At 41.3% G+C, this 14,809-nt stretch overlaps 1 protein-coding gene across 1 annotated transcript in view; it reads left to right on the top strand.

The window, feature by feature from the left end:
• The first annotated feature begins 767 nt into the window (after positions 1-767).
• Positions 768-14,809, top strand: part of LOC120930428 (titin-like) — a 115,234-nt gene continuing 101,192 nt past the window's right edge. Inside the window, exons 1-2 of the mRNA XM_040341614.1 lie at positions 768-869; positions 6,692-6,732. Of these exons, the coding sequence (XP_040197548.1) occupies positions 818-869; positions 6,692-6,732 (93 nt within the window). The 5' untranslated portion in view covers positions 768-817. The remainder of the gene's footprint in view (positions 870-6,691; positions 6,733-14,809) is intronic.

The raw sequence follows: 14,809 nt of genomic DNA, 5'->3' as shown, positions 1-14,809 counted from the left end.
ACCCTCCATAAGGAGGAAAAGTCTCAAAGGGTAATTGCAAAGGAAGTTGGATGTTCCCAATGTGCTGTATCAAAGCACATTAATAGAAAGTTATGTGGAAGGGAAAAGTGTGGAAGAGAAAGGTGCACAAGCAGCAGGGATGACCGCAGCCGGGAGAGGATTGTGAAGAAAAGGCCATTCAAAAGTGTTGGGGACTTTCACAAGGAGTGAGCTTAGACAATATTTATATCTATTAATAGATGTTTTCATGTTAAAATTATCAATAATAAAGTTATTTACATGTGCAATGTACCTAGTATTCAGTCTTTCTCTTTTTATAGTGATTTGTTGCAGCTACTGTATTGCTAACTACCAGACAGAGGCTATTTACATTGTTAGGTGTACATAGTGCAAGCAAACATCCATTTGCAATCATCAGAAAAATGTTTTGACATTCAGTACCATAACCAATGGGACTTTCCACAAAAATAAGCTCTGGTTTACAATAGAACCAATTTATATTTGTAGCCAAAAAAAATGTAATTGGCTCTGACCTTTCCTAAAGTAAATGCTGTGTGAACTGTTCATAAGAACATAACATTCTCTTTTCTTTATAGCTCTCATTTCATTAAGATTCCAACGCCTTAAGTTTTTAATTTGTGATGTCAATATAGTTGTCACCTTTATTAAGCTGAGAATTAAACTCCCAAGAGGGGCGGAACATTGTGTTAACACTTTCAGCAATGTACATATATAAGCACTTCGGTCAGGTCCAAGAAATTGCTCTCACTTTATGTGATTAGCATCAGACAGAGCAAAGACAAGAAGCTAAGCTACAATGAAGCTCATAACTTTGGTGCTATCGCTAATTTTGTTCTTCGTCCTTAATGGTAAGTGAATGTTGTAAATTTATATATATATATATATATATATATATATATATATATATATATATATATATATATATATACATACATACACACACATGAACTAAAACTATGGTTTCAGGTATACATTTTTTATTTACTTTAGGTACTTGTACCTGTATAGCGCCGTCAATTTATGCACCACTTTAGACATGTATTATACATTTAGATCACTAAGTTCAACACAGGGAGCGTTGTTCTGATAATATAGTAGAAACTTTCTACCATATTATTGGAACAGTGCTCCATGTGTTGAATTTTCTTAATCTATCTCAGCTGGTCTTTTGAGTTTGGGAGAAGTGGCTGGAGTATATTACTATCCTATTTTAGGGCAACTTTGATTACAACCATGCGCCTGGCCCCTGTGTTGTTTTTCTACATTTAGATCAGTCCCTGCCCTCAAGGAGCTTAAAATCTATGGTCCATAACTCACATTCATACATACACATACTAGGGCCAATTTAGACAGGAGCCAAATAACCTACCAGCATGTCTTTGAAGTGTTGAAGGAAACCAGAGTACCTGGAGGAATCCCACACAGGCACAGGGAGAACATGCAAACTCTGTGCAGGTGTTGACATGGTTCTGATTTGAACTGCGAGGCAAAAGTGTTAACCACTTAGCCCCTGTGCAATATTATTTTAGATAATATTACATTTAGAGATTTTATAAAGCTAACTTTTTTTCTTATTATACCCTAGTTAGGGACGGAGTTTTCTTATGTTTGACTGTTTTATTTTTACTTAACTAATTCATGCAAATGCACTTTCATACCTTTCATACTACTATATGTCCATTCCGAGTCCCAAGAAAAGATTAAATCAGAGTATCCTTTATTATGACTATGTAATAATGATGAATGGTTTGTCTGATACCTTGATTTGTTTCTCGGTGTATGTCAAATTTTCCTTATAATGTTTATAATGAAGAAGAAAACATTTAAGATGATAGGCCATGTAGTGGTAGCTTCTACTGCGTGTAGGTAAAAAAAAGGTGAAATGTTATATTTCGTTTTTTCTTTTTTTTCGGGGGGGGGGGTTGGGGGTTGGCAGCTTTAACTGAAGCAACACAAGAAGAGAACTGGTGAGGGAAAATGATAATAGAAATAGTGTATATGTGTACATATGGAAGTCTAAATGACAAATACAGTGGCAGTGTGCAAAGACTGGCTCCTGCATAAGATCATTTAGGTCATTACCTAGGGTAATGGGTCCAAAAACCAGCACATTGTGCTACTGACATTTAGTGACAATGTTTCACTTACTATAAAAAAATCCAGCCTGATGTCAGCACTAACAGTGTCACTTGGCTAGAGGTTCCTCTATGATTAAAGTGATTGTAAAGGCTAAAGACTTTTAACTTCATACATTGTATGCAAGAAGATAAAAAAACCTTAAGTATGCAGCTCCCCCTCAGCCACCCCCCCCCTAATACTTACCCGAGCCTGATCATGATCCAGCGCTGTGCACAAGAGCAGTTGCACTCCGGGTCTCTGTCTCCTCATTGGCTCAGACACAGCAGTGGGGAGGTATTGGAGGGCAGATCCAAGCCCCATTCTGTGTGTCTTGTAGACACAAGGAGGCGGCTCGGGAGCAAGCATGTATTAATGCCCCCAGAGCAAACAGCTTACTCTGGGGGCGCTCAGCAGGAAAGAGGAGCCAGAAGCATCGGGAGAGGAGTGGTCCTGGGGGCATGCTATGTGTTGAAGCTTATCGGCTTACTAAAATTTTGCCTGTAAAGACATCATCATTATGCAACTTTTCTTTTGAATTATGCCATGTGTGGAGGAGTGATGGACTTCACCTGATTCCTTCATATGAAGGGAGCACTTGGAGGATTGGAGTGTTGCACATTTCCTTGACTCCACAGGAGTCAAGTCCAAGGGGAAAAAAGTTTTACAAAATTAAAGTATAAAAAATACACCCCCTCAGCCCCACATACACACACAAACAAAACACTTGGAAGGGCACACACGTACAAAAACAACTATTGGAACACATAGGGCCAGATCCACAAAGAGCCGGCGTAACGTAAAAATTCCCATTTAAGTTACACTGCCTTAAAATTTCTACCTAAGTGCCCGATCCCCAAAACACTTACCTAGAAATTTTCGGCTGTGTAACATAAATGCGCATGCTCGTGACGTCATTTTCCCGACGTGCATAGCGCGAAATTACGTTACGCCAAGCTTTGTGGATCGCGCCGGGTCAATAAAGTTGCGTCGGGAAAAAAAAAAGATACGGCAAAAAAAAAAAAAAGAAAACCAAAAAAAAAACGCGTCGCTGGACAGAAGGGTCTGCTTTTACAAGGTGTAAACAGTTTACACTTTGTAAAAGCAGCCCTAATTTTACGATTGCAAACTAAAACTTACGGAGAAAAAACAAAGCTGAAAAGCTTCGTGGATCTCCGTAAGTGCTAATTTGCATACCCGAGGCGGCATTTCGACGCGAAATGCCCCCAGTGGCGGATGCGGTACTGCATCCTAAGATCCGGCAGTGTAAGTCCCTTACACATGTCGGATCTTCTGTCTATCTCTTGGAAACTGATTCTGTGGATCAGTTCCAAAGATAGAAACAGGGATACGACATTATAAGTCACACATTTATGGTGCCTGATAAGCTGTAAAAGCATTTAAAGAATTGCCTTTTGATATGTTTGGATACCCTCATTTTTTGCCATATCAAGGTAGCACACAGTTTTGGGACCTGGTATTTTGTTATTTACCATATATACTCAAGTATAAGCCGATCCGAATATCAGCCGAGGCACCTAATTTTACCACAAAAAAATGGGAAAACATATTGACTCGAGTATAAGCCTAGGGTGTCCATCTGCATGCCTCACTGTGCCTCACTTTGTCCATGTGCATGCCTCACTGTGTCCATGCCTCACTGTGTCCATGCCTCACTGTGCCCATGCCTCACTATGCCCATGCCTCACTGTGTCCATGAATAGACTGACGTTTAAAATAGGAGTCTATGGAATGGGTGCCCGGCTTTGAAAAATCGGTGCTCCCCAGCCGTAGGTCCCCCAGACAACAAACTTAGCACACTTGTAGGGGAGATATGGTGCTACATGTGTGCCAAGCTCTGGGTCCAGGGGACCTACGACCGGCCGGTACCGGGTCCCCAAAATCACCAGAGAAATTACAGTTTAACATGGGAGTCTATGGAAGGGGTTCCCAGCTTTGAAAAATCGGTGCTCCCCGGCCAATAAACTTTGCACACTTGTAGAGGAAGAGTGGGGCTACATGTGTGCCAAGTCTGGGGTCCAGGGGACCTACGGCCGGCCGGTTATTTACCACTAAATTCTACAAGATGGATCATCCTGCAAGAGCAAAATGTTTTCTTTATGGTACATAAATGATTGTAACCATATTAGTACACTTGCAACAAGAACAATTGAGTACTGTTCATAATATTTTTTATTGGCACTAACATCCAAATTTACAGTACTGCTTGAATGTTAATGCATATAAAAAAAGTATCATGGCCAGTACTCAACTGTTCTTGTTTGGGGTACACTTAACAACAGTGTTCTTTATTACATAATAATTTTAATACACTTTAGCATACCTAACCTTGTTAAACGCAAAGATGGGACTTATGCTTTATAGCTCTAAACATCTTTAGCCTTTAGCCCATTAAACACTTTGCTGTTACCTCCGAATAACAGGGAGATCGTTTGATATTGATGATGGTGGTTCTTATGGTGCGAGCTGGAAGGCTGGCATAACTCAGATACAGCAATTGTTCAGGACTCAAGTGGACCAAAGAGTACTTACATTCCTTGTTTCAAAGCTTTGAGATAGTCAAGGTTTGTACCAATCAGCCACACTAGCTGCCAGAGCTGCTGAGTACAGGACAAGCAAAGAGTATGGACTATAAAAGGATAACCAGGGGTGACTGGTGGCCAACCAAGGTGTCTGGAACCCACCAGATACAAAAGAAAGTAACATGTTTTATGATGTTTTGGCTTGAGGACAATGATGATGGCAGTTCATTATGAAACTTGCCTTCTTCTATAGGTTTCACTCACACATCATGCATATCTAAGTGCATGCCTGCTGCGACACCTAGCATGTTCTCAATTGCCAGTTGTTAATTTTCCCCAATCACAGTATACGTTTTATAAGTTTTACAAGCTTTTAGATATTTGTCCTTGTCACACTAAAATGCACATTTTAGGGATTGTTTGTTGTTTTACTATTCTGCATATATACCTACAGTATTAGACAAGTGCAATTTGTTTTGTTCCAAATTCGTTTTTTTCTTTTAACTAATTTCTTCATATTCATTAATTCGGAAATATACAAATTAACGAAAATCTATTTAACAAATTTTTACGAATATTTGTAAATTTAAAAATATTGGAACATTCATAAATTTGAAAATTCGGAAAATCTAAAATTTGAAAGTCGGAAATCCAAAAATGGTAAAAACCAAAACTAAGAACAAAAATAAAAACGAAAATACAAAAGTAAGAAAATTCAAAAATCTGAAAACCCGAAAATTCTAAAATCTGACATAATAACTAACTAATATAACTATTGCTAACTATTAAATTATAGGTATTGGAATTTCCTTTCAAATTTGGCTGTTAGTGAATGTAACCAATACAACTTTATCTGAATTTACGAATTATCTGAAATAATGAATGTTGTATCTAAACAAATGAAACGTAATTAATTAATAATAATAAAAAACAATAATAATAATAATAATAATAATAATAATAATAATAATAATAATAATAATAAAAAACAGTTTTTGTTTTCTTTTGTATTTGTTTATGATAAATAAAAACGTTTCTGTTAAAAAATAATAATAATACAAATGTTTTATTATTATTTATTATTAATTTGTTTTGTTCCATTTGTTTAGATGCAGCATTCATTATTTTGGATAATTCGTAGCTTGGGGGAAAATGTGTATATGTTACATTGGCTAACAGCCAAATTTGAAAGAAAATTCCAATACCTATAATTTAATAGTTAGTTATTAGTTAGTTAGCTATTATTTCAAATTTGCAGATTTTCGTTTTTTTGAATTTTGGGATTTTCTTTCTTCTTTTCAAATTTACAAATTCTCGAATTTTATGCATTTTCAAATAGAAGAATTTACAAATCCATGAATTTACAAATTTCGGTCATAACGAATTATCTGAAAAACTAAAAAAATAAAAATGAAAGAAACGAAAACAAGCACATATTTTTTGTCAGTGCACGTGTCCAATACCTATATAGGGATGATTACTTGTTTTACTTTTCTGCCTATGTACCTGTATGTTGTACAGTATAGGCACAGAGTTTCACTGTATAATGTGCCACCTATTCAATGCTCCACACACATCCACTCTGCACACTGTGCTGTATATTTTATGCACACCCATGCACTTTGCACTCTGTATGTTTCATGCTCCATACCACTTTACTTTCTACACCATGCTGTACCCTCTATGCTTCACACTGGAACAGTCAGTTCTGTACATTCAATACTGTGTTTACACTTTATTACATGCTGTGCACACTTCTCCTCTGTATGCTGTGGTGTACAACCTGGAAACTTGAATATCTTCTTTATATTACACACTTCTCAATTGTATGCATGCTACTGTACAACGTATACTAGGCCACTGCTATCAATCTTTATACTCACCAGACTGTAGATAGTATTCTATGTCATAAACTTATTGACATTCATGTTTAATGCTGATGTAGTTGTATAATATAATCTTAAATTTAATAGGAATAACAAAAATGCTTTTTTTTTTTTTTTTTTTTTTAGATTATGTCAGTAGTTTTCCTGTTAATGACAAGTCATCTAAAGTAAGTATTGACTCTGTAGGTATCGAACTGTGTGATAATTCACCTTTGGCTGTATAACAGTTATATTCATTACATCTAATGCATTGTTAAATGATAATCAAAGGGGTACCAATATTACTCCTAAGTTTTACCTTCAGTCAAGCCAAGAATCAATTTTAGATAGATTAAAAGATTTAGATACACTAATTGACTTGAAGCAAAAAAGTCCAGCTAACACTATACAGTTTTTTTTCCTTTGGGATAACTATATTACATAAATGAATACAAGCTGATAATTTTAAGCACCCCTAAATGGTTTTCCTCAACCCTCCCATCCCTACTGTTTCAGGAGAGCTTTCTCTGTTGAAAAACAACAGACTTACTAGCTAGATTACCAGCAAGGTGCAAATAAAAGAAAGAATGCCTATATGTAATACATATGTAGCACTACCCCCGAAAGAGCTGCTGGATTGTTTTGGGCGGCATTTTACCTCTATTCCTTCGCCGTTAGGGTATACGATGAGAGCTAAGAAGAACTGCAATGTCCACACTTTGAATGTCTTTGCTGTGCTTTATTACCCAACTGGGTAAATGATAAAAGTAGTAGTAGTTGAAGAGGTAGAAAAAGGGAATAGGTAGTAGGTTCAGGTGTATAACTTTGTTTGGAAACAGTCCTGCTTCCAGCAAGGTAACTTTTGTTGCCACTCTAGCCAGAGTGGGTATTGTGCATCAGGATAGGCCTCTCTCACTAGCCTAGCAGCCAGGATGTCACACGAAAACTTTAGCAAAGTCTCTGCCACAGACCTTCCCTAAGGTGGAGATGTATTCGTTCCAGAATCCTTCTCAACACAGGATTAAGCACCCGGATCTCTCTTGAACAAACTTTTGACAAATTCAGAACTGACAGGCGATCATCATTCAACCTTTCAGCAAGCGTGCGTCCTTTGAAGAAAGTTCAAGGCCTCTCCTGAGATACCAGCCTCGTGCTTGGTACTCTGCCAGACAGGTTCTTCATCGGGCGGCTTCCTCCCTCAGGACGGACAGAACACGACCACTCTGCAATTGTAGACCTAGTCTGACTACCAGGCCTACATAGTAGATTACAACCCCGGACCAACGTGGTCCCGAGCCAGGAACACTTGAACATGCAACCCCGGCCATGAGGGCCACACGGGGGGTGGTGGGACGACAGCCAGGGACGGCCTCACGATGAAGTTGACCCCGAACCAATGATGTCTGTCCCTTAAGTACTCTCCCCCAGCATGCACAGCGAGGTGATCAACCCCCACTGATTGGCTGCTGAAGAAAGACACCCAATACACCATGACTTGACTGCTGCCACCCTTGGCCTGGGGTAGTACCAACACCCCAGACAGCAATAGTGGTCACTCACAGTACAGCCATGGCTGGAACAGAGGCCCAAAATTTGGTAAAACAATCAGGTCAGAGGTAATTAAGTCTCTGACCAACCTCTAAATTTAAGACAGTGCCAGCTATGAAAGTAGCAGGGCGCTACACATACAACATTTTAGCACAAATTTTCGCAAAGGGTCTACTGTGGATGATTTGATATTTTTTCTGTGTTTGCAAAAAATGCAAAGAAATATAGTATACTTTCCTTGTATAATGTTTCAGATTTACAAGTGCATTGATACACTGGTTGATTGAACCACTATATGGTCAATGAGGTTCATTGTAAATAAATGCAAATGTATGTACCTGGGGGGTGCAACATGCACTCGGGGAGGGGGATTCATAAAGGGAGCTGTAGACCCTGTTTAGAATTCCATCAGGGCACAGCCACAAAAGTGTTGGTGCCTGGGCCCAATTCATGTGCCTGTCAGTTCTTTCCTCGGTGCACTTGCTCCCACCCTCCCTTTCCAGCCACTGTACCTGTCACACTGACAGGAACATAGCCTAGGAGTTTTGTGGCAGAGCCTGATGGAGATCTAAGAGATATATTCCTCATTAGAGTTGTTTCACTAGTGATTAACAGCACATAGCCGCTATTCAGCCAAAAATCTACCCACTGTTGTGCACTGTCAATCAAAAGTGAAGCGGACCTAATTGGAAACTAGTCTCTCTGTCCTCCATCAGGCTCCATCCAGTGACATTGCCCATACATGAGTAATAATATCAGCTATATCCCTGGCCATTTTTGTATGCATTTCTTTTTGAGCCAGGAAATCTCCCAATCAACAGCCAAATGAGGCAAGCTGTGGGAAGCTGTCACGCATATGACAACTTCTTGGCACAGACATGGCTAACAGTTTCCTAAACTGAAAACTGGTGGTAATTCTTTGAGAATTTGTCGCTCTCTTAGCAACAGTTTCTAACTTTGGCAGTAGTAATACCTTCCTGAATATGCCACATGTGTCAGTAGAGTTACTGACACTGGCACATCTGTTTGCCTGAATTAGACCCAGACAGTTCTTAAGAGAACTACCACCAGAAATCTGTTGGTAAAGTGGTTGTAAACTTCTGAAATTAAAAATGAACAAAGCTTCTATTGTGTGTACTTACCTCAGTCCTAAGCACTGAGTGTCATTTCTCTCTCCTGTTTAGTTCCTCTTCTATCTGCATGAGTCACAGCTGAAAGGTTTCCCTGATTACAAGAGATGGAGGGGAACGTTGGAGGGGGGCTATACAGAGGGGAAAGTGCTCCGTCCCTTCAATCAGCTCTCAGATTAACAGAACTCTCCTCTCTGAACTGTGCAATGTGACATCAGCTCCCCGCCACCTACCTCTGGAAGCTTAGATACGTTGTGTAAATTCTGCACTTTAAACACATGTAGAGAAGAGGTAGCCTCAGATAAACAAGTACAACTTATGTATGAGAATGTGTTTCATCTCTGTGTTTCACTGCAGGCCAATCACTTGACTGGCTATATATAACATTTTACAACCACTTTGAAGCTATATTGAATTCCCCTGAATCTGGCAGCGATGAAGACTGAGTGTTAGGGTGTCTTTGTACAGTATAGGCTACGCAACCTCATGAAATGTTAATCTGCAGATTCTAGAGCTTGCAACATACTTTATTGTATTTAACGATTTTCCTGTTCCTGGCGCAAATCCACGGCAGAATACTACCACATGTATGCTGTCATGTTGGCACCAGAAAAACAGAAAATTGCATCAAATATTTACAGTAATTATACTTTTCTGGCGCCAACCCTCAGCAGCATACAGTACTACCACATGTACAGCAGCATACTATCACAGCAGCATACTACCACATGTACCACATGTGTACTGCCATGGGTTGGCGCCATGAAAGCATAATAAAGGAACTATGCATAATGAATAGCACCACAGCACCCCCTCTTCAAGCTATTATAACCAGGATGTGGACAATCTTTATTATGCACCTTTCTATCAATGTCTGGGATCATCATATATGAGTTGTCATGCTCGTATCTGCGAGTCAGGGGAATGTCATTTGTTCCCCACATCCTTAGTCTGGTGGAAATGGGGGTCTGTGGGGATGAGGTCCTTGTCCTCATCAACATGTTGAGGGCATGTAGTCTGGAAAGGTTCAGGATGGGGATCATGCGTGGGTGACATGGGATCCCCCTTAAACACCCATACCAGACCCTTATCTATAATAAGGGCTTATTAAAAATTTGGGGGGCACATGTCATTTTTTTGTGTGGGTTCCCCCTAAAATCCAAACCAGGCCCTTATTCAGGCATGCTGCCTTAAGGGGTCAATAAGAAAAGAGATAATGAGCATGCCCCTCACCTCCTAAAAAACACCAGGTCCCTGCAGAAGAAAAAATAAAAGCATAGGGTCCTCCTTAACCACTTCAGCCCCAGAAGAATTTACCCCCTTCCTTACCAGAGCACTTTTTGCGATTCAGCACTGCATCGCTTTAACTGACAATTGCGTGGTCGTGCGATGTTGCTCCCAAAAAAAATTGACTCCCTATTTTTATTGTGACCGTGACATTGTGACGGACATATCGGACACTTTTGACACATTTTTGGGACATTCACATTTATACAGCGATTAGTGCTATAAAACTGCACTGATTACTGTATAGATGTGACTGGCAGGGAAGGGGTTAACACTTGGGGGCGCTAAAGGGGTTAAGTATGTTCCCTGGTGAGTGATTCTAACTGTAGGGTGAGGGGACCCACAAGAGGAGGAGACCGATGTGTGTTCCTCTGTACTGGGAACACACATCGGTCTCCTCACCGCTGACAGGACATGGATCTGTGTGTTTACATGGTCCTGCCGTGATTATGGGCAATCATGGGTGCCCAGCGGACATCGCGCACTGGGTCCCGAGCAATGCCGCGGGCGCGCACACTCCCTAGATGGCCGGGAAGCCCAGGACGTCATATGACGTCCACCCAGGATGGTGAGATCCCATATCTGATAAGCCCCCCACCCACAGACCCCCACAACCATCGGGCAAGGGTTGTGGGTATGAGGCCCTTGTCCCCATTAACATGGGAACATGGTGCTTTGAGGGGTCACAGACCCCGAAAGCATCCTCCCAAGGTTGAGGGCATGTGGCCTGGTACGGTTCAGGAGGGGGGGTGCTCTCTCATCCCCCCCTCTTTTCCTGCGGCCTGCCAGGTTGAGTGCTCGGATAAAGGGTCTGGTGTGGATTTTTTGGGGGAACTCCACGCCATTTTTAAAAAAAAATTACGGTGGAGTTCCCCTTAAAATCCATACCAGATCTGAAGGGTTCACCCTTTTTAGGAATGACTTTTCTCTGTATTGCCGGGAGCTGACAATTCATTATAGCCGCGAGTGGTTTTAAATGACTTTTTTTCCTTCAGAAATTTCATTTTGTGCAGGGACAGTTCTAAGCACGGGAAACATGCACTAATTTACAGGCATACTATACACCCCCCCTAGGTATGAAATTTAAAGTAATATTTCTCTTTTATTGTTTCACTTTAAGCATTATTAAAATCACTGCTCCCGAAAAAACGTCTGTTTTAAAAAAAAAATTATTTGCAAGGTCCCCAAACACTTTTTAGGACAATAACTTGCAGATTAACCTTTAAAATTAGCACTTTAGATTTCAAACATTCGAGTCCCATAGACTTTAACGGTGTTCTAAAGTTCACACAAACTTTTGGTCTGTTCGCAGGTTCTGGTGCGAACCGAACGGGGGGGTGTTCGGCTCATCCCTAATTAGGAGATATCCCTGTATTTGTATGTGCCGACATCATGCGGCACATGCACTATGTGCCGTTGCTTCAGTTGTACTGTGCCGTTATCGCGCACATGTGCAGGAGTGACGTCATTGCGGCTCCGACCAATCGCAGCGCCGGAGCCACGAGACCCGGAAGTCCCTCCAGGACAACATGCCAGAGGGGGAGATGTGGACCACTGCTGGGGCTTTGATTGGAGGTAAGTAAAACATAATCAGCTAGTATGCTATGCATACTAGCTGATTATGCCTTTGTCTTGCACGATTTTTATTTTTAAAATATTTGAACGGAGGGTTTACTTGCTCTTTAAGCCACTCTGGTAACTTTACACACATGTCGCTGTTTGCTAATGACAAGTGCCCCAAGTGTCTGTGCTTTATAAATAAAATGCTGCTACACTATATACCTGATTTCGGAGTGCTGCTCGACGCTCACGCGACCAGCCGGCTCGCCGCTCTCTCGATCTGACAGCTATGGGCATCCCATATTCCCTTTCCCCAACCAAGTTATATCCCCCAATAAACAAAAAAAAAACAAAACAACGTAAATGTCTGTTCATTGTCTCTGAGAGTGATAGATGGAGGTCTGGCAGCAGGGTGATATGGTGGATGTTAGTAACTAGTAGCAACCATCCGCTACATGTATAAAATAAATGATCCCTTGATTTTCAGTTCACTCACTCACATTTTGTACATTTAACAAGAGGCTACTGTCTCTCATCCAAAGGTGGGATGTCTTCCACTGCTACAAGATGAGATGAAGGTTTAGGCTGTAGTTCCAAGCTAGACCCCTTTGCTTCTATATTTAATTCAGGCAGATCATGGTTAGCGGAAGGAGTCAGCAGGGTGCTGTACAGAGATTCCGGACATCATCACTTCATCATGCCTTAGTACTGCTCTCAAGAGCCTTCAGCCCTGATGCAAACAATAGGCTGGCTCTTGAGAGGAGTTATGCAAATATTAAATACCTTGATGGGTGGATGTCAGCCTGGAGAAGTGAGCATTTCTAGAGTGACTGAATTTGCATGCAGACTACGCTAAGGTAATGCCAAGATGTGATGCTGAGCCTCCAATGTTAAAATAATTACAATCCAATGAAAAAAAGGACCAGTGTAGATAGGGAGGAAAGAGGTAGATGATACTGGATGTCTTCCAGCCAAGAAATGTGGTGGGCTCTGTATAACTTCTACTGCACAGCACACCCCAAGAATTTCACAATCAAATCAGAGTAAGCATTTTCAGTAAAGGAGAGAAGCCTGTATGACTGAAGGTTTTTGTTCAGTTTTAAGCATGGGGAACAGGCAGAGATTAGCCATTTCAGCATTCACTGGGCTTTGTTGGAGAGTGGAAGTGCATGTAAGCTTACCCCCCATTGGGCTGCTGGAAATAACCCAGATCTCCCTTAACTGTCTAGAGCAGTGTTTCTCAACTCCAGTCCTCAAGGGGCCCCAACAGGTCATATTTTCAGGCTTTCCATTATGTTGCACAGGTGATTTGATCAGTTTCACTGCCTTAGTAATTACCACGGCTGTTTCATCTGAGGGAAATCCTGAAAACATGACCTGTTGGGGTGCCTTGAGGACTGGATTTGAGAAACACTGGTCTAGAGGCCATCGGCCCAGGTACCAGCTTCAGAGCGCACCGACAAAACTAAGGCCCTGTACACACTACCGAGTTTCTCTGCAGAATTCAGCCAGAAACTCGATCGGAGCTGGATTCTGCCGAGAAACTCGGTCGTGTGTACACTTTTCAGCGAGGAAGCCGACGAGGAACTCGTCGGGCCAAATAATGTTCTCTATTTCCTCGTTGTTCAATGAGGAAAGTTGGTTCGCCGAGATCCTCGGCGGCTTCAACACAGAACTCGACGAGGAACTCGATGTGTTTGGCACGTCGATTTCCTCGGACGTGTGGACGGGGCCTCAGACTCAGTCTAGGCTCTAGGGGTGTATTTTTGAAGAATTTTTGCAGTACAGGCGGATAGAGCGATAAGGGTGCATGAAACTCCAGAATACATGCACAGGTACGGGACACATTCCCAAGCAAGGTTTTTTAATAGCAGCCTTAAATATTGCTGGAGGAAGAGGTGATTGCCAGATAATCTGATACTCTGTAAGAGCAGTTACGGTCCTTGTAGCAACCCACAAATTACAGGCATACCTGGATCTCTAGGAAAAATATTTTTTTGTTTTCTTTGTCTGAATTTCTCACTTCCTGACTAACCACCGCTCGGGTGATGGGGGCAAGCTTACTGAGGAGAAACAGGAAGTGAGAAATTCAGACAAAGAAAAAAAACATTTAGAAGGGAAATCGAAAGAAAAGATAAGTGAACCAACAATGCACTAGCTTAAAGAAACCTATTTAGAAAATAAAAAAAATAATCTTTACAACCCCGTTAATTTAATTGCATGCCAACCTTATAACTTACATATACGTCAGCAAGGCGGCTCTGCTGCGCAGGAACACATACCTAGTATGTGATCCTGCACTTCCGGGTTTGGGGCGTGCGCTGGTGGCCCTCTCTTGCTGTGATTATACACAGCAGGAGCTGATCACCGGGTACAACGGACTCAAAGTCCGCTGGCACCTGTCGATGGTTTGGTACAGAGGCAGAACAGCGATCTTCCTATGTAAACAAAGCAGATAGCCATTCTGTCAGTATAGAAGGCAAGGATCCTGTGTTCCTGTAAAGCAGGAACACCGATCCATGCCTTCCACTACTAAAAGTGCCTCCCCCACTACACTGAAACACCAGCTAAGCACACAGTTAACCCTTCTCCCAGGGGCAAGCAGGAGCAATCCACCACCAAGCTTAGGGATTGACCGACCAGATCTGAAAAAATTGCTGCTTAACTGAGTACTGCAGAGCCAAAAACTAAATTAAGCCAGCCTAAAGCAGGGACACTACATGCACAATACACCCCAGGA

Source organism: Rana temporaria, chromosome 3 (genome assembly GCF_905171775.1).
Source record: "Rana temporaria chromosome 3, aRanTem1.1, whole genome shotgun sequence".
Taxonomy (NCBI): Eukaryota; Metazoa; Chordata; class Amphibia; order Anura; family Ranidae; genus Rana; species Rana temporaria.
This window is presented reverse-complemented; position numbering and strand designations above follow the sequence as displayed.